The following is a 27,507-nucleotide window of genomic DNA, read 5'->3' on the forward strand; positions in this document are numbered from 1 at the left end:
CTGTTAGAGATATGATTTTAACCCCAATAATGTGTTTTGGGAGTTACAAAATCATTTGGGAGGGTTTGGAACCGTTTGGAAAAATAGCACAATTTTAAGTGCTGAAATTGGTCGGTGGCCGCGGCCATTGAATGTTGGTGGCCGCGGCCTGTGGGACAGAGACCAATGGCCACGGCCACTAATGTCTCTGGCCGCGGCCACAGGCCAAAAACTGACCAATTTTCAGTTTTTTCAATCTTTGTTGAACGACTCAAAAAACACAAATAACTCTCAAATCTCTTTTTTAATTCCATATTAATCCAATTAAACATTGGTAACAGCCATGGGGGTTCGTGGAATTTGAAATTCAAAGGGTGTCTCTAAACTCTATAAATAGGAGCCTATAGCTCACTTGAAAGACACAACAGTTCTATCCATTAGAGCACTTGGCTAGAAACACCTTGAGACTTGATAATTCCATAAAGCTTTTCCAATATCTGAGAGAGATCCCTTAGTGCTTGAGTAAGGGGGAAATAAGCTTTTGGACAAAGGTTTTAAACCTTGTTCAAGTTGGTGATCCCCAACCCTCTTCACTTAAGTTGTGTAAGTGAGAGTTTCTTGTATTTCAGTTCTTCTTTCTATTGTATTGTTTTCTTCTTATTTTCTTGTTCTTTTTACTTGTATTTCTTGTTCAAGAGTTGTAATCTTTTCTTTTCCTTTGTTTCAAACACTTTACTTTATTTGTAACCTTTTTTCTTAGAATTGTATTTTACTATTCTCTTCTTCTTCATCATCTTCTTCATTTCCTTTGTTTTATTTATATTTTCAGTTATAGAGTTGTAACACTTCATTTAATCAATCCTTATCTATTGTAATATTTTGCATAGAGTTGTAATATTTTCTTAACATTTCCATTGAGGCAATTTATATTTTCTTAACACTATGGTAGTCATCCAGGTTGGCCGAGCATCGATCATCTCGATCTCTCTTGTATCCTCTACCACGCTCGGTCTTTCCAAGAATTCGACCGGTATCAGGCTCAAGGTCTCGGCTTTCCTGGAGGAGGCGAATTTTGCTAGAGCATCAGCATTGGCGTTTTGCTCACGTGGGATATTCCCGATTAGGATGTATTCAAATTCAGACAGCTCCTTCTTCTCCTTGGCCAAGTAGGCCGCCATCTTGGTTCCCCGTGCTTGGTATTCCCCTAATACTTGGTTTACCATATGTTGGGAATCGCTGTAGCACTGGATGGCCCTGGCCTTCAACTCCTTGGCCACTCTAAGCCCAGCCAATAGAGCTTCGTACTCGGCCTTGTTGTTGAACGTCTCAAATCTGAACTGTAACTCGGAGTGGAAACGATGTCCCTCCGGGGATATCAAAATGATTCCTGCTCCGGACCCGTTCTCATTAGACGAACCATCAACAAAGACCCTTCACAATGCCTGGGCCAGTTCTTCCCCAAGTTCCTCTTGGAATCCAGTTCATTCAACCATGAAATCAGCTAGGGCTTCGCATTTGATTGCAGTCCGTGGTACGTACAAAATTTCGAATTGGCTGAGCTCGATGGCCCATTTCAAAAGATGCCCCGATTCCTCAGGTGTCTGCAGTACCTGCCTTAAAGGTTGATCGGTTATGACATGGATTGAATGGGACTGTAAATACGACCTAAGCTTTCTGGAGGTCGTGATAAGGCAGAAAGCCATTTTTTCCATCAACAGATATCAAGATTCAACTCCGAGAAGCCTTTTGCTAATGTAATAGACTAGCTTTTAGGCCTTGTCTTCTTCCCGGACCAGCACGGTGCTAGCCACATCTCCCGTAATAGCTAAGTAAAGAAAAAGAGGCTCTCCTGCCGTTGGCTTAGACAACACTGGCGGCTCGGCTAAATGTGTTTTTGGGTCGAGGAAGGCCCGCTCACATTCTTCAGTCCACTCAAACTTTTTATTCCCCCGGAGCAGGTTATAGAATGGCAAACACTTGTCGGTAGACTTGGAAATGAACCGATTAAGGGCTGCCACCCTTCCTGTCAGACTCTGGACGTCTTTTCGCGACCGGGGCAATGTCATTTCGAGTAGCGATCTGATTTTGTCAGGGTTCACCTCTATCCCCCTAATGTTGACTATGAAACCCATAAATTTTCATGACGCCACCCCAATGGTACATTTTTGGGGATTCAACCTCATACCATACTTCCTCAGGACCTCAAAAACATTCCCTCAGATCGGGAACATTATCTTCGGTAGTTTTTGACTTGACCAACATGTCGTCAACATACACTTCCATGTGTTTTCCCGATCTGATTAACAAACATTCTGTTGACCAATCTCTAATATGTAGCTCCCGCATACTTCAGCCCGAAGGGCATGACTTTGTAACAATAATCATTGGTTGGAGTCATGAAGCTGGTATGCTCCTGGTCCGCAGGATTCATAGCGATCTGGTTATAACCAGAGTACGCATCCATGAGGGACATGAGCTCGTGCCCTGTTGTGGAATCCACCAACTGGTCAATTCTTGGTAAGGGGAAGCAATCCTTAGGACATGCTTTATTCAGGTCAAAGATGTCGATGCAGGTCCGCCATTTTCCGTTAGGTTTTGGGACCAGAACAGGATTGGCGACCCAGATCGGGTATTTTGCCTCTCGGATAAAGCTGCATTTTAAAAGTCAAGCAACTTCCTCTTCCAAGGCCGCAGCTCGGGTCGTGCCCAGACGCCCCTATTTCTGTGACTTTGCAAGCATGCTTTTGTCCAAGTTGAGGGTATGCATGATGATGCTCGGGCTGATCCCTACCATGTTTCATGAGACCAGGCGAAAACGTTTAGATTACCTTGCAGGAATTTCAGCAGCTCTGCCTTTCTCTCATCACCAAGGTTTTTCCCAAGCCTAACCACCCTCGAAGGGTCTTTAGGATCGATGTTTACCTCTTCGAGCTCTTCAATAGCCTGGAGCTCGGACCTATCTTCGCCAATTCTATGGTCGATGTCATCATTCAGGGTGGTACCTACACCGTCGGCTGGCTGAAATTCCTTTATCCCAGGGCCAGTTCTCACTTTCTAGGGTATCTCACTTCTGCCCTGAATGGCCATCGTCTGCTCCCCGGGTTGTGATTTTCCCTTCATGGAAATGCTATAGCATTCCCTTGCAGCGAGCTGATCGTCTCGAACTATACATATCCCCGTAGAGGAGGGGAATTTGACTGTGAGGTGGCAGATAGAAGTTATGGCTTCAAATGCCATCAACATAGGCCGACCCAAAATTGCATTGTAGGCGGTGGGACAATCGATGACCACAAACTCAAGGAGCTTGGAGACAGTTCAAGGTCCCTCTCCCAAGGTTATTACTAACTCAATTATTCCTATCGTTGCCGACCCTTCACCAGAGAACCCATACAACATGATGGAGGTGGCCTTCAACTCGGTTACCGACAACCCATTTTTTCTAGCGTGGACCGAAACAACAAGTTCATTGAACTCCCATTATCAATTAGTATCCTCCTAACTCTCTGATTGGCGAGCTGGGCAGTTATGACTAGAGGATCGTTATGTGGGAACTGGACATGACTAGCATTTTCTTCGGTGAAACTAATTGGCTATCTCCAATCGCTGTTGTTTGGGTATGTGCTGCTCTGGGGCAAATTCGACTCCGTTATGAGACTTCAATTCAATGATGTATCTTTTCTGAGCACCTCTGCTCGAGCATACCAGATGAAGACCTCCAGAAATTGTTGTTATCTCTCCTCCTATTATTGGAGGAGGGATGTCTTGACCCACATGGGCTCCGGTCAGATTTGTTGGGATTTTCGAAGCTAATTGAGTGTTTTTCCTGGCGGGTGGATTAGGAGTGACTCAATTCCGGGCATACTGAGCCAAGGGTCCGACACGGATGAGTGTCTCAATCTCATCCTTCAGATGCCTGCAATCATCGGTGTTGTGACCGATGTCGTTGTGGAATTGACAGAATTTGGAAGGGTCTCTCTTTGTCTTCTCATTATTCAAGGGCTCTGGCTTTTTCCAGGGAAGGCGGGCAGAATTATCTAGGAAAATGTGCTCTCTAGTGTTTGTGAGGTCGGCATAAACTACGTAGACCGGTTTGAACTTATCCACGGGCTTGTTCTTCTTTGGACCGTGTTGGTCGCCCTCACCACTTCCCTTTCTCTTGTTTCCCCCCCACCCCTAGTTATTCTAGGGAACGGTTTGAGTCATTGTTACGACATCCGTTTCTGCTCCAGCGAGCTGGTCAAAGACTTGGCCAGTTCCCCCAACCGATGTTCACACTTCTTCCAAGTTTATCCATCTCTGGGCCTTGTTCAAGAATTCATCCACGATGCGGACACCTTTCCTCTGGATTTCATTCCATAGCTCGCCCCCAACAAGGATTCCAGTTCTCATGGCCATGAGTCTGGAACTTTCGTCCGCGTCCCTAGCTCGGGCCGCAACATTGGCAAACCTGCTCAGATAAGCTTTAAGGGTTCTCCGGGCTGTTGCTTCACGTTCGCTAAGGAATCCGCTTTGACGCAAACTTCTTGAGAGGCTCGGAATGCCCTCTTGAAATCGACAGAGAAATTCTTCCACGAGTTGATAGATTGTTTCTTACATTGCTTGAACCATTGCCTAGCTGACCTGATTAGAGTCGAAGGGAATACCAGGCATCTTAGCTCTGGCCTGATATTATTGGCCATCATCAGGGTGTTGAACATCCCCAAGTGATCTGACGGATCTCTGTGCCCATCGAATTTGGATAGATGGGGCATCCTGAAACCTGGTGGGTACGCCGTTGCAGCGATGTTCGGGGAAAAAAGCTCGAGCTCGTCCCCTGAGTCGTATTCGTCTTTTCCCTTCTCTGATAGGAGCCTCTTCATCAGTTCCTCCATCTGAGCTAACCTTTCGAGGGTTTGGTCTTTGATCCCCAGTTTGTTCTAGGGCTGTTCAATAGCTCCCATCCCATTGTACGCATTAGGCGGGTTATTGTCCCTCCAAGCTTGAGCTTGGTTTGGTGGGATATTCCTGTTGTCATGTATTTTGGAAGGACCATCCTCTCAGCGAGAATGACTTTCGTTTCTGGTCGGCTCTCCCCTTTGCGAGTTGAGGCAATCTCGAAGGTTGGTTCGCGGGGCAGCTCAAGGGTTTTGTGCCGAACTTAGATGATTTCTCAGGTCTCCACCAAATCTGCCACTTCGGCAGCTTTCAGTCCAATAGATCCCATTGGAAAAGCTTAGGGCTACTGCTAAGGGTGAGGATCTGGGACATTTTTGTGTGCTCGTGGGTGATGAGCAGGAACGGTGGGAGGTAGGTTCCTTCTGCTGTTCCCGTACGCTGGAATGTCTTGAGCAGGATGAGGAGGAGATGGACATCTTATCAGGGAAGGAGGATGTCTGATCGGTGATGCAATTCTAGTTCCGTCAGGCCGGACCAAACTAGCCCGTGGTCTCTCTGTTCCAGTGCCTCTAGCCCTCTGCGTCTGGCGATTCGATCGCTGCGCGGGGGGGATAGCCGGAACAGGTTGGCCATGCGAGCTTCCCCCAGATCTCCTCCTTGAACCATCGCGAACTCTCCTGGGTGCATTCGATGGTGGAACCGAACTTGGGGTCGAAGTTCTGATTGACCGGCTGACTCGTTGATGGGCCCTAGGAAAATCATCAAACATAGCTTCCTAGCGATGGTGCAACATGGGCACACAACTCGAGGTTGAGGTTCTAACCAATCGATTGGGCCTGGGGCGACTATTCCAGTGGGACTTGTGAGTCCTGCTTTGCCTCTTTCCGACGTTAACATCGGTTGCAAGAGGGGGTAGCCAGGCCAAGACTTCCTCGATTTGCTTATTTGCTTTGGCTAGATGACTCCTCCACTGCATGTTTTCCATTTCCACCGCCGTCGGTTTTGATTTGGCGATAGGGGTCACTACTACAAAAATGGAATTTTAGGACTAGCATTGCGAGTCCTAAAAAAGTGTTTAGGACTCGCAGGGCGCGAGTCCTCTATTTGAGAGCCTTAAAAACTTAGGTTTTTTAGGACTCGCGTTGCGAGTCCTAAAAGAATGTTTTTAGGAGTCACATTGCGAGTCCTAAAAATCTGGTTGAGTGTCTTTAATTAAGTTTTTAGTTCTCGCATTGCAAGTCCTAAAAGAATGTTTTTAGCGAGTCCTAAAAAATCTGGCTGGGTGCCTTTAAGTAATTTTTTAGGACTTGCTTTGCATGCCCTTAAAAGTAATTTTTTTTTAAAAAAAATGCAGCTACAATTTTCATTTTGATTTAGAAAAAATATATCCCTTTGAGTGTCCAAAATGTATTATATATGTTAGATTCCTAAAATTTCAAAAGAAAATACAACAAAATAATTTTTTATTAATTACTCAAAATATAATTTCAGTATTTAGTCTACTCGGTTTACAAAATCATATTACATGATAGTTTATACTACAATCAAATTTTATCATCACCAAATATTAAACAAGAAATGTATCCAATGTTAGTGAAATATATTTTTTATTCTAAAAACTTCAACTGTCAATGTTGTCTAGTATTGCGCCAAAGAAATGCATCTCAATATAGACCTGCACATTATAAAAAAATTCTTTAATTATAAATATATTATAATTCAAACTTATAAATAAGTAGATAGTACTATTTCATTAAATGTTATTCATCCAGTACATAGAGGTATTTCAAAACAGTAGCAAACTACACCAAAATCAGCAACAAAATAGACCATAAATCTACCATATTAATCCATTCAACTTAGTTGACAAAATACACCAAAAATTTGTCACAAAATACACCAAAAAAACTAGTTGCACAATACAGAAAGTATACCATTAAAGCAATAGCAAAATATACCATTAAAACTCTGGATCACAAGGTCATGCTCCAATCTTTGACAGACCTCAGTTAGTCTCCATTGCACAATAGCAAACTAAATTTGTAACAAAATTTTAATAATTATACTATTTAATTTTGTTATAACTTTGTAATATAATTCGACACTTACTATGTTTGGGGGCTCAACTTCCCCTAATTTTCTCTTTGTATTTTAAATTTGTAAACAAAATAGATATTAACATAAAATTTTATGAAAATTTGTTAAAAAAAAGTCTCATTTTTTAAATGCAATTAGTCCCTTACGAAAAAAATTTAGCTCCATCAATTATTATTAATTAGCATGTATATCTTCTGAACAAATAATTGAAAAATAATTTGTTAATTTGCCAAAACTTTGTGATAGCATTGATTTTATTATTATTATTATTATTATTATTATTATTAAGAAATGATAGAGTTGTATTATAATGTATTTCTCTTTTTTCTCATATATTTGACTCATGTCAAAGCCACAAATCCCATCTATCTTTCTTTATTTTGACAATATGATAATACAATTTTTACTTTCTATTGATCCAACTTTATGGATGCCAATAATACACCTAGCCGGCAATAAAAATAAAATAAAATAATAACTAAACAAAAAAAAAACAATGCACATCATCATCATTATCATTTGGCTTTTAACAATCAAATCAAAGTGAAAATGCATAAATAAGCTATGCAAATTGCATTCAAATCAAATAGTTTTGACTAAATTAAGCATCTAATTAAGCATCTTCTAAGAGACCCTTTTAATCATAATCCACCTCTTGATCTCTAATTTCGTTAAAACTTTAATGCTGGCTTATTATTTATTATGATGTTATGGTTCAAGTGGGAAGGAGCTTAAGCGATAAGACATTAGTACTACTTAATTACTTGATTAATTAAGAAAGAAACCTCACTAATTTGAATCATATCTTGGATGTATAGTGGGTTTCAACTAAATATAATTTTTTTAGCCTATTCTAGTAATTAAAAATTTATCTCAGATCTAAGTATTTATTTAAAATTCTATAATCAACTTAATTATTAATTAGACCGTCAAATGTTAAATATCCGGATCACAAATTTATCATTATGGCAGTCATCTTTTTCATATTTCCACACAAAACTAAGTACAAAAAAATCTATAGAAAATCGGACAGCATATCCCCTAATTTACTAGCCTAGCCATCTGTCGCAATCAACACCAACATGTCAAAAAAATCAAACAACACACAGGTTTTCATCCATATATCACCATAGAACACAAAATTCTTAGAAGCTACTTCACTAAGACATGCAAGTTCTCAATCTTCCATTATCACCGCAGCACACAAAATTCCCAGAACCTACTTCACTACGGATGAATATCTAAGATATTCAAACTCCACTAAAGTGCAATACTAAAGCAATTAGAGAATAACACATACACATTCTAGTGTAAGGCGAAAACTTGTTCACATATCTGCTACAGATGGAGAATAATTGATAGAATAAGTGGAATTTGGAGAGAAAAATAGTTTAACAGATAGAAAGAGACAATCAGAACAATTTGTTATTTCATCGACAATTTAATAAATTATGTTACACATAAATAGACAACTAGTTAGCAAAAGTAGTCAACGAAGAGGTAGAGGTAAAATGAATAAAGCCTTTGGGTTTACACAAGCCCTATGTTATATTTAAATCTGTAATACCAACAAACTAACCAAAAATAAATAAATACTCTATGTTATCCCCAAAATTTCAGTTCGATGACGTGGCAATCAGAAGAGACAAGTGGCAATGCATGGTCAGTAAATGGCACATTAATAGTCAATAAATGTGTTGGCTCTTCGGAGTTGTGATAAAGTGATCTGACCATTCTGATAGAATTTATGTCCGACTAGTGAAGATTTTTGACTGACCAGTCAAGTGTTTTGCTAGACCAGAGATGTGTCATGCTAGACCAGAGAAGTGTCATGCTAGACCAGAGATGTGCCATGTTAGACCAGAGACGTGTCATGCTAGACCAGAGATGTGCCATGTTAGACCAGAGATGTGTCATGTTAGACCGATGGAGTGCATGGCCGACCAGTGAGGTGTTTGGCCGACCGGTGGAGTGCATGGCCGACTGGTGAGGTGTTTGGCGGACCGGTGGAGTTCATGGCCAACCGGTGAAGTATTTGGCTGACCAGTGGAGTGCATGGTCGACCAGTTAGGTGTTTCACCGACCGGTGGAGTGCATGGCCGACCAGTGGAGTGCATGGCCGACCAGTGGAGTATTTGGCCGACCAGTGGAGTGCGTGGCCGACCATTGAAGTATTTGGCCGACCGGTGGAGTGCATGGGCGACCAGTGAAGTAGTTGGCCGACCGGTCTTTCTTCAAGGAGTGAAGTTGGCCGACTAGACAGATCATCATTATGCAAGCGAAGTTCCAGTAACGGCTTTAGTTGGAATTAGTCGTACCTACACGGGAGTCTCTCAGTTTATCCCAAAGAAGTCGCATATTGTTGTATTTTAAATCTTATTATTAATTAAATAATGTGAGAGTAACAGAAAAGACCCGGTCAAAGTGAATATCTGATGTACGATCCATGAGCCTATAAATAAATGGCTTATGGCATCATTTTAGGGATCTAATCTTTTTGGAGACTGAAAGAACTCTAGTTTTTAGACTTTGGGACGTTTACTTGGGGCATTTTCTGAGAGAGCTGAGAGAGAAAGCTTGTATTCTCTTGAGAGAGAAACTATGTATTTTTCTACTTACACTTAAGAAACTCAGCTGGCTCAAGTTCGTCTGATCTTAAGTGTAGGATATATATCACAACTCCAAGTGGATTAGGCTATTAACAATAAAAATTATATGTGTCGTATTTTTCTCTTGAAGGTTCATTGTAGTTTTGACTTTTTACTCGCCGTTGGCCAAAATCGTGGTCAACACTCTATTATCATTATACACACATAATTACCATCATATATGTGTGTATAAATAATAAATTTGTTATATACTAGAGTTAAATATCTAGTCACTTCAAAATATATATACACATATCGGTCCAATAAATGAAGGATGTCAAAACTTGAAGTTTGCAACTGCCAAATTCTCATAAACTTCACCCAAAAATAAGGCACAACTCAGATACAACTATACCAACACAACAGTATAGAAACATTCACCCACATATATATAAATATATATTAAAATAATGAAACCAAAGACAATGATTAATAGTAATAAAAAAATACTAGAAAGAGACAATCTCAATTTATAAATGAATAAAAAGAAAAAAAAACCAGTTACCTATTTATGTAAGTGCTTTAAGAAACTTAGATTTGTGCAATGAGTTTCATTGTATTTGATGGTGATCAATTGCATCATGATGCTTATTACAGTATATACACACACAACATCATATGATAAGTTGTACTGAATAGAACACATAATTGTTTTGCACAAATATACCAATGGCACTCCAAGGGCATGTTAAAATCATATAGAAATTGTTTCTCTTCTAAACTAATTATAAAATAGCTCAAAGCTTAATACCACAAATATGAGATGGTGAGGGACTATATTTTAGTCATATAATATAGACTCTTTTGAATAGAAGCGTGAATCCAACAATAACTCCAAGCAAACTTCATAGATTTTAGAATCTTTTTAAAGGATTATAAGGACAAAAGTTATGATTACTAAGTCAGAAAATTCATCAAATAGATGGCATGCAAGAATATTGAAGAGCATGTCATTCAATCATACGAGTGAAATAGTTGCACAGCTCTAAACGAAATTACAAAAGTATCATTTCAAATCTTAAACTACCCACTTCACAAAAAAAAAAGCCTCAAACAATAATCAATACCAGAGAAGCATATTTAGGATTTAGATCAAGATGATATAATTTCAAAGATTAAAAGAAAACCAACCAAGTGTCGGGCCTTGTTTCTCTTAACCCCAACGAAAGTCGTCCATGCATCACCCTTCACTAAGCCTTACTAGGAAGACGAGCTCAGCCATATATGCCAAGCCTTGCTCCGTTGAACCCCAACAAGCACTACTACAAAATACCCTTTACGGGACACTTTTTTAGGACACGCACCTAAATGCAAGTCCTTAAAAATATTTATAGAGTTTTTAGGACACTCATTGAGAGTCCTGAAAAAACACAATTTAGGACTCGCAATGAGTGTCCTAAAAGAATATGCGAGTCCTAAAAAAATCTAGGCTATAAAAATTAGTGCTTTACTTAATAATTTTAAGAACTTGCTTTGGGAGACCTTAATAATCTTTTAGGACTCGCAATGAGTGTCCTAAAAGAATATGCGAGTCCTAAAAAAATCTGGGCTAAAAAATAAGTGTTTTACTTAATAATTTTAAGGACTTACTTTGGCAGTCCTTAATACTAAAAAACAAGACAGCCCATTTATAATTATTATTATTATTATTAAAACCCCTCATCTTCCCTCTTTCCACGTGTTATCTCTCTCTCCCTCCTTATCTTTTTCTTTCTAAATGAAGCCTTAGCCGCCAGCCTCACCATCTCATCCTCTTCCTCCTCCCATCTTCTTTCTTCCTCATTCTCTCTCACTAGCTTCCCATCCTTCATTACTCACGTCAGTGGCAACCGTGGTGGCGGATGTTAGGTTCATTTTAGGTTTGTTTTAGAGATTGTTTTATGTTATGTTTTTAGTTATTTAGGATTGTTTAGCGCAGATTTATGCTTGTTTTCTTCTTGTTTCAGGCTTTAATGGTCAAGTACATAATATGGAGTAAAATGAGAAGAAACATGTTAAATATGATAAATAAGATGGATTTCGTGTTGATTGTGGAGTTTCAAGACATTATGTGTGGAAAATACTATATTGAAGATGCTCAACACACGTCGTTCACTACAAGAAAAAACAGTATTCATAACACTTAAAAACTGCTAACCAGGAGTATTGATAACGCTTCTGAAAATGCTAACATAGCCCCTGTTATTAAAAGTCCTGTCTTTTCTATAACAGTATTCGAATGTTATGTTCGATGTTATCTTAAACTATTCAATAACACATTTTTAGTTGCTATAATATTCAAATAATAACATTTAGTTAGAGTATTTGATTATAAATTTGGAGTTTAATCTTATACTTTATGCATAACACTTTTCCACTGTTACATTTGATTATTTTGATAGCATTTTTAGTTTGTTATATTATATAAATCATAACAATGTGTTATGCTTATAATATATTTCTAAACCTTAACATATTAAAAGTCTAGTAATAAATTTTTGTTACTTTATTGTGGATAATATATTTTAAATTTTATTTTGATAAGTATACTTATAAGGTTTTTTTTTAATTAAAAGATTTTCATTATTGTATTTTGATAAACAAAAATTCAAAATTAATCATAAAATGTAATTCTTAATAGATTGATAAACCACAAGTATTACATTAAACAATAACTAATTCAAACCATGAATATGTCTACTTCATGAGATCTTAGTTCTAACTTAAATTTGAAAGCATAACATAATAAAGTTTTATAATCTTGAACATTTTTTACTTTAAAAATGAAAAATAGAAACATTACAAGATACACAAAAGTAAATCATGCATGAAACTTGCTCCATCCTTCAATTCATCATCCAACCAAGTACTTGCTGCTGAAGTTGTTTGTTGCCATCTGAAGCTCTCTAAATTGAAATCTCCTCAGGTTTCCAAGGCAAACCTCCTCATGATGTTGCTCTGAAATTTTTTAAAGCCTACAACTGTTAATCTCTTCTTATTGTCAAACAATTTAACTCTGCAATGAAACATATATGAAAAGCAAAAAGCAATGAAACCCAACACTACTTAAGTAAGTAATGTTAGATTAAACAAAAATATGTACAGTATAAACCATAACAAAGCAGCTTTGCAAGATATGAAACATATATGAAATAGTCATGTTCATTAGTGTAAATCATATTATAGAATATGCATAAATAAAATATGTAAAAGGCTCAGCACAGTTTAACTTCCAACATAAAACAATGAGCAATTAGTTTAACTTCAACATTAAATAAGGAGAAAAAGGCTCAAAAATTCCCTGACCACATAATAGAGTTTCTAAACATGTGCAAACAATGTCCACTAGGGCAGCGAGGGTGGATGTTTCCAAGAAAAAAAAGAACAAACCTGATGAAATGCATCAAATACGGTCACCAGGTCTGGATAAAAATAATGGGCTTAACTTCCACAAGTGCTCTGTATGACAAAAGACGCCGAGGGCATATGAATATAAATTTAACCAAATTTCAGGAGACACATTTAGTGAAAATGTAGAAAATTTAGTTTACATATAGATAAACTACATATATACCTTTTTGGCAGATCAGGGACTAGGATATACAGAAAAATGGGATCAACAGCTTCAGATATGCTCGATTTGTTGAAATGGGAAGGCCTTATTTGCTTAAGGAATACATCTAGCTTATCTTGAATCTGATGTCTCTCAAATGAGGGAATACGTGCTGAACAGTAAATGAAAAATACAATAGTTGAAGTAGATATTGAACCATTAAAACATTTTGCCACAGCTTCACTGTTTTCTAATGCCTTTTCCAACTCAACAATGACGCCCCCCTCACATAAGATCATTGTGGGAGGATCAAGCCCTAATTGCCCGGCCATATGAAGTATATTCTTGTGCAGTGTTGCCTATCAACAAACAAAAACATGAAATCAGAGCATGAAAAGAAATTCTCTAGAATTAAATAATTGACCAAACAAGAATAATGCACATTGCTTATCCCAATTATCAATTCAATAACAAGGATTATGCAGCTTTGCACCTGGCTATATGGTCCAATACAACTGGGAGCCCAAGAGGAAACACTTTGTACATGTAGAACTCTTTTGGTATGGTCATTTGCCACTAAAACTTCCACATATGCATTACCCAACCCCACTTCCAGTAAAGGCAGTTCAATTGTACTGCGCGATGGGACACCAAAACGACATTTCTCCTATTTGATAAATCTCACATATGTTTCATTTGCTGTTGCAAATTCCTTCATATCAGCAATATAGAGATGAATATAGAGGACATTTTCCCATCCAAAACCATATTCCGCAAGTTTTAATTCCATTTTCCTTAGCACAGCTGTCAACTCTTCTAGTACGCCTACCAAAATATTCAGAAAACATAAAATGATTATGTTGACGCCGTTTTTCATCAAACAGTGAAAGAAGAGCACATAAACAATAGTTAATAATGGCCAATTGAAATAAAACAATGTAAACACACGATTTTTACGGGGTTCAGCAGTTAAATCTGCCTAGTCCACGAGTCTTTGTTATTAAACTCAAGATTATCTCTAGGAATTCTTCAAGAATGAATTCTCCAGAGTTTTCTCTCAAGGATAAGATTTTTCGGTCCTTTACAATGGTGCATGGCTTCTCTATTTATAGAGAAGGCTAAAGAATACTATCACACATATTTTGGGTAGTTACTCTTTTTGTATAAATAACATTTATGGCTTTAAATGCCTATAATCAGATATAAAAGGAAACGTCCCCTGAAGACCAGGAGACGTATGATACCAAATAATATCTCACGATTCTAGGGGATTTACAATAATAAATGAGGATTACATCTCATATTTATAACACTTGCAGATATTCAAGGTGGTTATCGCGTATCTCTAAGGTTTTAGCCTCCCAGGTCTCCCGTCATCTATCGAGCTAGGAATATCTCCCGAGGCCACACGGCTTTCGAGATCGTACGTGCGTCGAGCTTGGGACCCCTGATCCGGAGTCGTCCCTGAAGATGAGTGTGTTCCCGGAGCTAACTTCCGAGATCATGAATACTTCGAGGTCACCATACTCGAGGTCGTCTATATCCTGCAAGCTCGACATACAATCCTGGAGCATGTTTCCAACCTTATGAGTTCACTGATTTGCGAATCCAACTTTCGAGGTCATAATTAACATAGCTCGAAATCTTGGTATAACAGATTATGTTGCAGACTAGAAGCACTGACCATAAGGAATGAAATGAGGGAAACACAGAAGCTTGCAGATCTGTGTACTACAAACTAATTATCCTTTGATTATCTGCTGAAGATTTGCTTGAATGTTCCAACCAGCAACAAATGGAAAACGTATCACCTTTCTGTGTTCTCGAAATGTGAAGCTTATTTTCTGCAATAGTGATCGAGTCAAGGACTTCAACAGCAGACTGGACTGCAGCGTCACATACTTGTGAGCTGTCTCCCTCCACTTCAAAGACAGAAACCTTATTCTCCAGACAGATCTCATGGGTTTCACCACTGCCAGGCAAAGAACAATGCAATTTCTTATGTTCCAAATGAAAAGCTAAGGTATGAAGGACCGTAGCTGGAGCAATAGAATTTGAAGAGTGCAGAATAACTTGAGAGTCATCGAGCATAATCCGAGCATTCTGTAACCACAAAATTAAATAAATAAAATAGAGCCAAAAATGGAAATGCAATCACCATAAACCTTGTAATGGTGACACCATAACAAGTGTATATTTTATCAAAATATAAATAATTTGAAAACATTTCCTGTAGTAGCAGAGATCATTACCTAAACCAGATAATTACACAAACAAAAAATTTATAAATATATGATGCTAAGTTACTAACTGCACACTCATGGTCATCATGAAGACAACAAGCCTCTTAAGAAAGCAGGAAATTATAAAATATCCACAGGCAAAAGGAAAGGAAGAAACTCACAATAAAGAGAGGGCAATCAAGTGTTAATGTTTCATATTCCCCTCCTTCACCACAAACATTAATTCCATACAACCTGCCAAGGATGATAGTTAACCATCAATTTACAATGCTAAACTTAAAATAATATAAGGGAAAAAAATAGCATACCCCTTCAACTTATGCAGATAGGGACTCAGGGAAGCTAAATCTTTGCCCAAGTGCTTTGCAGGGTCCAACCCCATTGCAGCGACCTATAACAGGAGAAAAAATACTGTTCAATAGAAGGTAGAACTCTTTCCAAAATATAACAAGAAAAGGCATGACTAAATAACAAGTGAAATTAAAAATTATACCTTTACGGTAATAGCCAATATCCCACTTGTTATCTGATTATAGTAGAAAAGAAAACCATTGTATGAGATGTACGAATCTTCAATGTTAAATGAACAAATTCACATACCAAAATACAAATTACCATTTCCTGAAGGAGCAATGACTGATCTTGTTTCCACAAATATGCAAGAGAAACAAGCCCTAACCTTGAACACACACTTTCCACCCGCAGCCTCTGATAATCTGATGCAATGGCACCAGAAGATACTGCACCAACAAAAGGTATCTGCTTTTTCACTTCATTTAACTAAATGAACATATCTTCAACTTCATCACCTGGAGTTGTTGTGTAGCTAAGCTTCTCATGCCTGAAATATCCACAAAATTCATTGGAAACTGAAAAGTAAGCTTTACATGCACCCTTCTATCACAAGACACAAAAAATTCTTTAAGAAGACCAAATCGCCTAATAAAAAAGACACTACTGTAAGCTCTTGTGATGTAGTAAAGATCCTTTTTTTTAAGTACAAAGATCTCATCAAGATAACTTCATTCAAAAAGCTGCAGCTTTCAAAAAAAATAAAAGATTTCTCCTAACCCTTCTACTTCTGAAATCTGATCACGAAGCTAGTCATACTGTTACTGTTCCCCATATCACTTTATGAAAATATGAAGAAAACGTTGTAACTCGCCAAAATATTAGATACAGGTTTTACCAAAAGTTTCTACATAAAGGCTTGCCTTGTGGATCCTTGTATTCTCCTTCTGAATAGGGGCAGTCCCATGCATTCAGCATAGCTAACGATTATCTGGTGCCCAACCTGCTCAAAGCAATCAATAGTCCAATCCAAACAGCTAATTAAGATACATTTTCGGGGACTTGAAGCTCATATTTCATCCTTAAATAAAGTTCTGGGGCATTCATTTAAAAAAATAAAAAGCTTACAGTTTGGTACATGTAGCTATCGAGCGTCAACTGAATCATCAACTGGCATCAAGTTCGCCAATGCCACAACCTACCCAATGGCAACATGATTAAGTGGAAAATCGTTACTCTTTCAGTTTAACCCAACCCAACATTAGTGGATATAACACAAACCCAATTCATCAAATTCCATAACAATAACTAGCATTAGATTATTCAGTTGGGCAGTTGAATTCATGAAGATGATAAAAATGAATTTAACCAAAACAAAAAAAGAAACTCAAAAAACTAATAACGGATTTTTGAGAGAGCCAAATAGAGAAAAGTGAAAGGACCTGGTGACCGTATTGGATTCATTTAATCATGGCGTAGAAAAATGAAAAATCCAAACTTTCACTGAATTTACATCCCTAAATTTCCTCCTTCAACCCTCTTTATAATGAAAATCCCATAAATCTTACTTTTCCCTTTCGTCCTTAAAATCACGTTTCGAACAGACCATAAGGAATAACAAAAGTAGAAATTGATTTTGCTAAGTCTATAATTCCATTCAAGCAACACAAAAAAAAAACAAAATTCTTGAAATAGATACTTAAAATACTGCTGAATATAGATAACAGATAACGAAGAAAAAAGATACCCTGGAAGAAACCGGAGCAGGCTTCTCGGACTCAAGCTTTGTCTGCGGTGTCTCTTCGGCCTCTTCCGGGGGTTCCATTGTCGCCGTTGTCGAAGTGGTGGAGGCTACGGAGTCAGTATATATATATATATGATATAGATACATAGCAACGTAAGGGAGAAATCGCCAAAAATCTAAAACTAAAAGTGTAGAAACTTACCCATCCAAAGAAGATGTCGAAAGTTGGGCAAATTTTAGGGAATATAACATCTTTAGTTTCGGTTGTGAGGTTTTGAAGAGGAAAGAGGGAAATAAAAAACCCTAATTTCTGAGAGGAGCACACATTCAGAATTGAAGAGAGAAAGAGGGAAAGGGGAAAGAGGTTCAGATGGAATGATGGGGTTCTTTCCATAGGCAGGAGACTCTTGGGTTCTTACTTCCAGCAAGAGAGATGTCGTGATGGAGAATCGCGTGAGGGAGAAGAGATTCGATGGAGTGAGTGTGAAAGAGAGGGCAGAGGAAGCAAATGGGATAGATAGATTTTCATTAGGCGGCAAATGAAATAGTTGGCGCCTAAATTGTCTCTGGAAAAAAAAAAGTGTGTGTTCCCATTAATAACGCTTTGTAATATATGTCATTTTTTACCGTAATCTATAGTCAAAATTGTTGTAGTGGTTTATGCTCTATAACACAAGTCTGAGACTTCAAGCCGCATTTTGACCATGATTTATTCACTTTCTGGAAACACTTCTAGAAATAGAAGTTGTAGATATTTCTCTTATCTTTCCATATCTTTTTGAATCATTCCATTCGAAGTTATATCGAAGGCGTTATGATCAAAATACGATGAGCTGACGCTATAGGCTGTTCGAAACGAGTTTCGTTCTGTTCTGACTTTAGCGCTACAGCGCCATAATAAGAGCGCTACAGCGCTAGTGCACCAGATTTTGAGGCATTTTTCCACTGTTAACAGTGCTACAGCGCTCCAGAAGTAGCGCTACAGCGCTAGTGACGTGATTTTCACATTTCTGACCACTTTTTGAATGACAATTTGGTCTTTTCACTTGGAACTTTGGAGGGTTACATAAGAAACATAATGTTGCGAATTTAGCAGTTTTTAGAAGAGGGGAGATTGACAAAAACCCTAGATTAAGCAAGGAGGCTAGAGAAGAAACAACAAGAAAACTTAGAGTTCTTTTTCTTTTTCTTTATCTTTTGATTCTATGTTTATGTTTGATTTAGTCATGTTTATGAACTAAATTTCTGTTTAGGTTTTCTAATTGACTCTCTTGAAACTCTATTATGATTTAATGCAATTATCTATTTCTCCTTCATCTGAAATCTATTCAATTTGTGTTTATTGTGTATGTAATTGACTGCACATCTTTTACATATGATTTACGAATTTGAATCAAAATCTGAAAAGTGAGATTTGAATATGCTAAAATTGAATAGACATAGATTTAAATTTAGAACGAGAGTATCAAATTGGTTTATGTGATTGAAGGTTGTGTTCATTGCTTCCTATTGTTTGAATTGACCATAGAAATATAGGGAATTCACACTAGGTCGAGTTTTCTATTTCTTAACTCGAATAGTTAACACTTTTGCATACCTATCATTTCAATGAGAAGAGTTTCAGTAGTAATTGCATTAAAGATTAATAGAGTGGATAGTAGAGAAGATTAGGATTCCTAATTGTTTTATAATGAATTCAATCCAAGGTTTTACTATTATTAGTTATTTTATTTAAAATTTTAATTATTGTTTCTGAATATTATAGTTTCTTTTGCTGTGTCTAAAAGAATCAAGAATTTTAATTGATCAAATAGAAAGAGAAATTAATTGACTGGTAATTGAGAATTCAGTCCTTGAGGACGATACTTGATTTTTACCATATTATTACAAATTGCAACTGTGTGCACTTGCATAGCTTAAAAATATCGCAACAGCGGACAAAGGCTTGCGGTGGTGGACGAAGGCTCACGGTGGTGGCGGACGAAGGCTTGTGGTGGTGGACGAAGGCTCACGGTAGATGGCGGACGAAGGCTTGCGGTGGTGGACGAAGGCTCACGGTGGTGGCGGACGAAGGCTCACGGTGGTGGCAGATGAAGGCTTGCGGTGGTGGACGAAGGCTCACGGTTGGTGGGGGCTTGCTGCAACTGTGGCTCACGAGGGGTTAAGGGCTCGCTGCAACAGTGGCTCACGGAGGTGGCTCGCTGCAATGGTGACTCGCAGAGGTGGCTGGCAACAACTGTAGCTCCCAGTAGTGGTGGCTAACAAGGGCAGTCTTGGGTCTTCATTTTAAAAAATATATACAACCTCTCATTTTCTTGTTGTTGATCTATTTCTATTTTGTGTTGTGTTTGTATTAGATTGAATCTTCATTACTTTTGTATTTTTTATTTTGTATTAGATTGTATCTTCATGCTTTGATTTTGTTTATATGTAATGTATTTATTCATTTAATCATAGTATATGTTTCTAAAATTTTCTATAATATATATTTTAAATATATACGTATATATTTATTATTCATTAGACAATAGTGGGTTTTAAAAAAAAATTGTGCATTTTACCTAAATATTGATTTATAAAATAAAATTATAATTAATTAAAAGGTACTCAATTAAATTTTTTAGGACACACATTGTGGTCCTAAAAAGTCTTCTTTTGTAGTAGTGAAAACTTTTTAGGACTCGCAATGCTAGCCCTAAAAAGTCTTTTTTGTAGTAGAGGAGAAAGAGAGATGGCTGAGGTGTTGGAGCCGAGGACACCGTCGCCACCTGTCGTGGAGCCTGCGTCCAAGGAAACCCCCTGACGTGGTACGCGCGCCTGTTGTGGAGACCGTCGCCGTCGTGGCTGCCCTACCGCCGTCGCCCCTCTTCTCTCCAGCAGTCGATCCTCTTCTCTCATCTTCTTTGTGTGTGTGCTAAAAAATTTATATGTGGAACCCTAACTCTAAAAATCCCCAATTTCAAAAATGTTAGGTGTATTCTTCAAATTTTACTTAAAAGTTTTTAGGACTTCTTTGGGAGTCCTTAATACTCTTTTAGGACACCCAAAGTGAGTCCTTAAAAGTCACCACTCCTAAATTTTTTATTCAGGTTTTTTAGGACTCACATATGTTTTTAGGATTCTCATAGCGAGTCCTAAAATGTGATTTTTAAGGACTCTCAATGAGAGTCATAAAAACTCCAGAGATATTTTTTAGGACTTACATTTAGGTGTGTGTCCTAAAAAGGTGTCCCGTAAAGTGTATTTTGTAGTAGTGGGTGCTGAACTCCCAGTGTCGTCATGGCCCATCGGCTGTTTCCCCAATCGTTGCTGGATCTCCGGGTCTTGTTCGTTTGATACGGCGGTATGGTGAGCCTCCTACCCACCATGTTGATCCGCCTCGTTACCATGTCTCGAACAAGTGACCACCATGATCAAGTTTTTGTGGTAGCACTAATTTAAATCCTCTCAATGAAAGCACCAAACTGTTGACGCGGTTTTTCGCCAACAGTGAATTATATGAATAACTAGGATGAATTAGTGCTTAATGATAAACCGTAATAAGAAAATGATAATACTCAAGGATGCTGGAAGTCAACTATGAAGAGAAAAATGATCACTCCTTTTTATGTGGTTCGGAGGTTAAAATCCCCCTAGTCCACGAGTTAATATTATTACTGTTTCTCTCTCTTGCTATTTTTATAGAGTATTTGCATTACAGAAAGAATCCAACCCTTAGCATTACCCAGGATCCTAGTATTTATAGGAGAATGATCTCTGGGTAGGTATTGGGGTCATCCCGTGATCTCTTGATCCTTCACATCATTACTGTGACATCGATGATTAATATCTAAATTTTACACTCAGGTGTGGTCTAATCAATCAGATAAGGTAATGGGTCGCATGGCCTTAATCAGGTGCGTGATGTCTGATCACGCACATTTAAACTGCGTATTCAGGAATTAAATAGACGCGTGATGTCTGTTATAGGCACGTTTATATTGCGTGGTCAACTTTACAAAGACCCTGGGGTATGTCAGGCCTCTAAGGTACCACGAGCTTACTGTAAATCCAGCTCGTGTCTTTTGATGTCATGTTTATGCAATGGTTCCAGGTGATAAGCTGCTAAATGATTCATTAGTTCGAGCTATTCGTCTAGGGGATCATACCAGATTTCCCCGGATGAATGGTGAACACGTGGTGTATTGCTTATGGCTTTTTGTTAGTTTTCTTTTATCGAGCTGCCTCAACAAAGTACGTGTTGATATTTAAGGCGTGCAAACTTAATCAGTATTTCGTATTTAATTAAAATGATCACTTGGTAATATTAAAATACAAAATTTCACATATATATACACCTTATCAGTAGAAATGATCCAAGTCTATGAATGATTAAGCCTTTTCTTTATATATCCAACCATTACAATGCATATCGGTCATTTGAAAGAATCCATGATGATAAAGAGATTGAGAAAAATAAATAAATCATATAAGGGAGAGACAATGAAAGAGATCAGAGAAATAGGAGGAAATGAGATAGTGATGTACGTGAAGAAAGCTTGAATGAAGCTTGGAAGCCATTGATGCTTGAGAAGATATCTTGGCTCTTGTGTGGCTATGGGAAGAAAAAAGTGAAGGAAGAAATGGAAATATTTTTTTTAAAAAAATAAAAGTGATGAGAAAATCTTGTTTTAAAAAAATAATAAATTTTAATTAAAATTTTAAAAAATAAAAAGAAAAATTAGATTACCGAAAGTGTTTTCTTCTTTTGTTTTCAATTTTTTTACTTTTTTAATAATTAAACTTTTTAAATCAGTGTTACGGAAATGACCCAATTGATTACTATGATTGTGTTTGGTAAAATTTTTATTTTTGAATTTTTTAAACATAAAAATAGAAATATTATTTTTATTTTTGTTTCTTTATTTTTAAAAATTAAAAATATGTTTGGTAACTATTTTTGTTTTTTGTTTTTAAAAACAAAAAATAATAAATAAGTTTGATAACTTTTGTTTTTATTTTTGTTTAACAATATAAAATGAGATGTTGATTTGAAGAAGAAAAGAAAAGTAAAAAACCGTTTAAAAACATTTTGAAAGTGAAAATTTTTCTATTTTCAGATTTTAATTAAAATTTTAAAAAATAGAATTACTAAACACTGTTCTATATCTAATTATCAATTTTTTAATTAATTAAATAAAATATTTTTTTAACTGTTACTCAACTAACACTATATTTCACATGTATCCTTAGTAAGTAAGGATTCCTTACTTTAATCTTCGTCGTTATTTTTACTCTACTACTCGTGCAATTATTAATTGGAGTTCACGCATTAATACTTTGTGTCCACCAAAAATCACTGTCAACGCGACCATATCAGTTTTCTTTGTAGTAGTGAAGTTTACACTATATATATATATATATATATATATATATATATCTATATATATGTACACTTTATTTTTTTTATTTAATAAATAATTTGTATATGATAGCTTTGATTGGATAGGTATGAGGAGATTAAATCTTGATCGATGGGTGGATAATATAGATGAGAAATTTACTCGATAATATGGATGGATATTGGAATTTGGGAGGAAAAAAAATGAATTCCAAAACGTTTTATTTTGCCCTCATCTGGATTCAAACAAAAAATTGAAAAATATTATGTTTAGAATGAATAAAACTTAAATACGTATAATAATCTTATAATATTTAGAATACTTATAAATATATTTAAAAAGAAATAAAAATTTAGAAAAATAATTATTTTCAATATTTTCTTTACTAGATGCAAACGGCCTGTGGAAGGCCTAAACTATTTCGACAATTAATTATTATAGTTTATTTTTTAGGAATTTAGCTAGGCATGGGGCTTTTGGTCCCACAACTCCACACAGATGAATCAAATCTCCCCAACTTATACAGAACGTCACACACAAAGGGGGACTTGTCACATTGGTGGGGGCAGTATGGTAATCTTGTAATGCTGATATATCTTAGAAAAGGGGAACTACTAGTTCTATATATATCTGCTTCTTATCTTATTCTTCTATATGAAAGCAGCAACAAACAGTAGAAGATTAGAAATATAGTAATAACAATCTTATATCATCATCATCATCATCATGTGGGTGCTACGGGTTTCGGAGGGAAAGGAGGATCCATGGGTGAAGAGTGTAAATGAGAACATAGGAAGACAATACTGGGAGTTTGATGATCATAGCAGCATCGTAACTACTCAACAAACAGCTCAACTCCAACACCTTCACCGTCACTTTCATCTCAACCGCTTTCACACCAAACATAGTTCTGATCTTCTAATGAGGCTTCAGGTATATCTACCTATTTATACTTGTTGTGTATAAATATATAAATCATGATATGTACTGATGATGACGTTGTTGCAGTTTGCAAGGGAGAATAATAATGACCAAGTGATGAACATAACAAAAGGACTAGTGAGAGTAGAAAATGAAGAAGAAATAACGGAGGAATCAGTGAAAACGACGCTGAGAAGAGGGTTGTCATTCTATTCAACTTTGCAAACTCAAGATGGTTTTTGGCCTGGTGATTATGGCGGTCCTTTGTTTCTTCTACCTGGACTGGTAAGTATACTTCTCAATGAAAAACTACATGAAATGTCGAAAAAATTATTTTAACCCATTGTTCTATGTTTATTACTTAGATATACCCTTACATTATTAATAATTTATATATTTATTAATTATTTACGACAACTAGTTTGATGATCGATAGTTTATTTTGTATCCTTCATTTTTACAAATTCATGGTTTATTTCATTATTATTATTATTATTAAGTAATAAAAATAGTATATATAATTATAATTTATATGTAAATATATTAATTATATATATAAGCATGCATAGCATGGTTGCCACGGTATATACTTTATAATAGATCATATATATTTATATTATATTTTATTTTATGTGCTGACCGCCTAGCAGCTAGAAATATTAATTATATGACAAGGTAATAATTATATTAATTAATTTATATATATAATGTCTTTTACTGGTAGTTACAACAGAACAAGAGCTCTATCTACGTACGTATATGTACACCGTTTTTATATATATATATTTATATATAGTCAATTCACTCAATTCGATCGAAAGAGCTATCGTGTACAATTTAGTACAATGATACCTTTAATCAAATGGCGAAACTTATTATTATTTCCTAATAATCTAATTAATGGTTCCCAGCTCATCCTTTTCTTAATTATTTACGTATTAATTGTTGTCAATCTCAAATGTTATAATTTAATAAATGATAACTCTTGTCTTCAATAATAATAATTAATATGTCTCGTCCTTTTGCGTTATTATTTTATATTTTTACGATTATTGAATGAACAACGATGTACGCAATCATTATTGGTTTTGAAAGGATCATAGATTTTGACATAAAAGCATTATTTAATTATTTGAGATAACTAAAATTATCTATTTTATTTTTTATGAATATGGTCCAGTACACCTATATATTTTTTCACAAACATAACCTGATAAATGAGAAATGCTAAATAAGTTCTATATTACCCTATCTTTTATATTCTCTTAATGATTCGTAGATTCTAATAATCATTTAAAAAAATATTAAAATATAAAAAATTGAATAATATCTATATGTCATGCATGAATAAAGAAAAGCGTAAAAGAATTTCTTCTATATAAAAAGTGTGTAGATAGGAAAATTCTTGGTTTTAACCATTTTTTATTTTTTTTAATGTTAACTTTAACAGAATATACTTATATTTAACAAAATATTTTTATATTTAACATTAGTTTGTAAACATCACTTAAACTTAAATAAAATAAAATAAATAATTAAAAACTAAAAAAAGAATATTTTTAAGATATTTTATAATGATAATTATTATTAAAAAAATAATAAATAATTAAACAAATTAAAATAGCATATTTTTTAGATATTTTACAATAATAATTATTTAAAAATAATAAAAATCATATGTTTTATAACTTAAATAAAACTTAAACTTAAACTCACTTATTAGAATAATATCATATTAAAAATATAATATAATCTATTGTCAATTAACAACAAATTTTTTTTTTTAAAAAACTAGCAAAAAACTTAATTTAAAATTCACGTATAATATTTAATATTACATTAAACATATAATATATAATCTCTTGTTATCACTCTCAAATTCAAAAACTAGAAAAAAAATATAAACTTAAACTTAAATTTAAAACAAATTATTTAATTAAAATATGATATTTATTTAAAATTTATATAACATTAATATAAATTTAATAAAAATAATTAATAAATTTTATAAATAAAACTAAGATACGTGCATTTCACAAAAAAATTTCCAAAACACATCGTAATTAAACTATTTTTTTTATTTTCAATTTAATATTATCATATAATAATAACCTGTGTAATCAGCAATGCGCATATTAAATTAATAATTCACACTCTCCTAATTAATATATTGCTTGCTTCCTACAATTCTAGGTGTCAAAATTCATAAATGCATTTGACCAATATGTATATAATACCACACAGAACACAAACAATTGTCAAATTGAACTATACAATGTTCAAACACGTGACTCATGACTTGCAATTAAATATCAATACGTATTATATATTATGCGCATATTGTTGTGTGTATGTGTGGAGGAAAGAAATTAGACCAAGTGTAGAAAATCTGTTATGAATTCAGGTTCAAGGTCCCAACAACTTAAACACAAAAAGTTAATCTAATTTACTTAAACCGAAACTCAACAAGAAAAAACTCTATTAGAACATGAACTAATGCAGTAAAATAATGAAAAACACAAGAACACAAACACATATATTGGTTCAGAACAAGATCAGTTGTGATCTTGTTCCTAATCCACTTTTAGGAACACTTCTCTTTCTCCTTTATTAGCTGAAATGTGAAACAAATTAGTACAACCACAAAGCTGAATCTTGACGAGATATCTCTCACAATATCAAGTGTATCTCTCCCTCACACTCTCCCTAAGTTATCACTTTCAAACAATTATGATACTCAAATACAATATCCCAAACCCCAACTTTCTTTTCTCGTACTCTCTCTCTAACTTTCAGAACTATTGAGCTTCCTTCTAGTTGTTGTGTTTGGCAAGTGAGAGCCAAGTCTGAGTATATATAGGATGTTTGAGGACTTGTCATTGACTGGTAAGTTGGTTATTTTGTTATAACCGGTATTGGTTAGGAATTAGAGAAACTATTTCCACAAATTCTACCTAGTTTCTTCAAATCATAACCAAGATATGAATTCACTCGTTGAGAAAGTGTTCATGTTAATCCAGTTTCTAGTTGCCAAGATTGAGAAAGTTTAAGCAATGCTTAAACTTGCTCACAACAAGAACTTTGGATCGAACATCAGCTGGATTGTCTTCACTGGCAATGTTCTCTAAGTTTACTGCAGCTTCTTCAATTCTTTCTTTGATCTAGAACAACCTTATGTCGATATGCTTTGTCTTCTCATGATGAACCAGATTCTTACAAACGTGAATAGAAGACTGGTTGTCCGAGAAGATTGTTGCCTTTTCCTTTAAGATTTTTAATTCCTGCAGCAATCCTTCGAGCCAAATAGCTTCTTTAAAAGCTTCGGTGGTGGCCATAAACTCTACTTCAGTAGTCGATAGGGCTACTACTGATTGTAGCTTGGACTTCCAACATATACAATTCCCATTAGTAGTGAACATATATGATGTGGTTGACCTTATAGTGTCTTTCCTAGTTGCATAGTCTGCTTCAATGCATCCTTTAAGAGAAATCTGACCCTCTTTCCTTTTGAACTTGAGTCCCACTTCTGAAGTACCTTTTAGGTTTCTAAGTAGCCATTTCAGAGCATTCCAATGCTCTATTCTAGGATTAGACATGAAACGACTTAGAATACTCAATGTAGGAGCTATGTCAGGTCTAGTACTTACCATTTATGTACATTAGACAGCCAAGTGCCATAGCATAAGGCACTTGTTCCATTCCTTTAATTTCTTTTGTTTTTGGGCTTTGCTCTTGAGATAATGAAAACTGTCCACCAAGACGAACTAAAACGCTCTTTGCATCCTACATATTAAGC

The 27,507-nt window shown here is 35.7% G+C and overlaps 1 protein-coding gene, 1 long non-coding RNA gene and 1 pseudogene across 2 annotated transcripts in view; 1 reads left to right on the plus strand and 2 right to left on the minus strand.

Annotated features, from left to right (window-relative positions):
• Positions 1–12,991: 12,991 nt before the first annotated feature.
• On the minus strand, positions 12,992–16,636 carry LOC133815542 (diphthine--ammonia ligase-like; annotated as a pseudogene).
• Positions 16,637–16,681: 45 nt separating this feature from the next.
• LOC133816715 (uncharacterized) lies at positions 16,682–17,906 on the minus strand. The gene is made up of 3 exons (XR_009885428.1): positions 17,612–17,906; positions 17,413–17,516; positions 16,682–16,863 (listed from the first exon to the last, which is right to left on the minus strand). It is a non-coding gene; the product is annotated as an uncharacterized LOC133816715 (long non-coding RNA).
• Positions 17,907–23,464: 5,558 nt separating this feature from the next.
• The window catches only part of LOC133816716 (cycloartenol synthase-like), a 34,315-nt gene continuing 30,272 nt past the window's right edge, over positions 23,465–27,507 (plus strand). The window contains exons 1-2 of the mRNA XM_062249059.1: positions 23,465–23,723; positions 23,799–23,996. Of these exons, the coding sequence (XP_062105043.1) occupies positions 23,517–23,723; positions 23,799–23,996 (405 nt within the window). The 5' untranslated portion in view covers positions 23,465–23,516. The remainder of the gene's footprint in view (positions 23,724–23,798; positions 23,997–27,507) is intronic.

Source organism: Humulus lupulus, chromosome 2 (genome assembly GCF_963169125.1).
Source record: "Humulus lupulus chromosome 2, drHumLupu1.1, whole genome shotgun sequence".
NCBI lineage: Eukaryota > Viridiplantae > Streptophyta > Magnoliopsida > Rosales > Cannabaceae > Humulus > Humulus lupulus.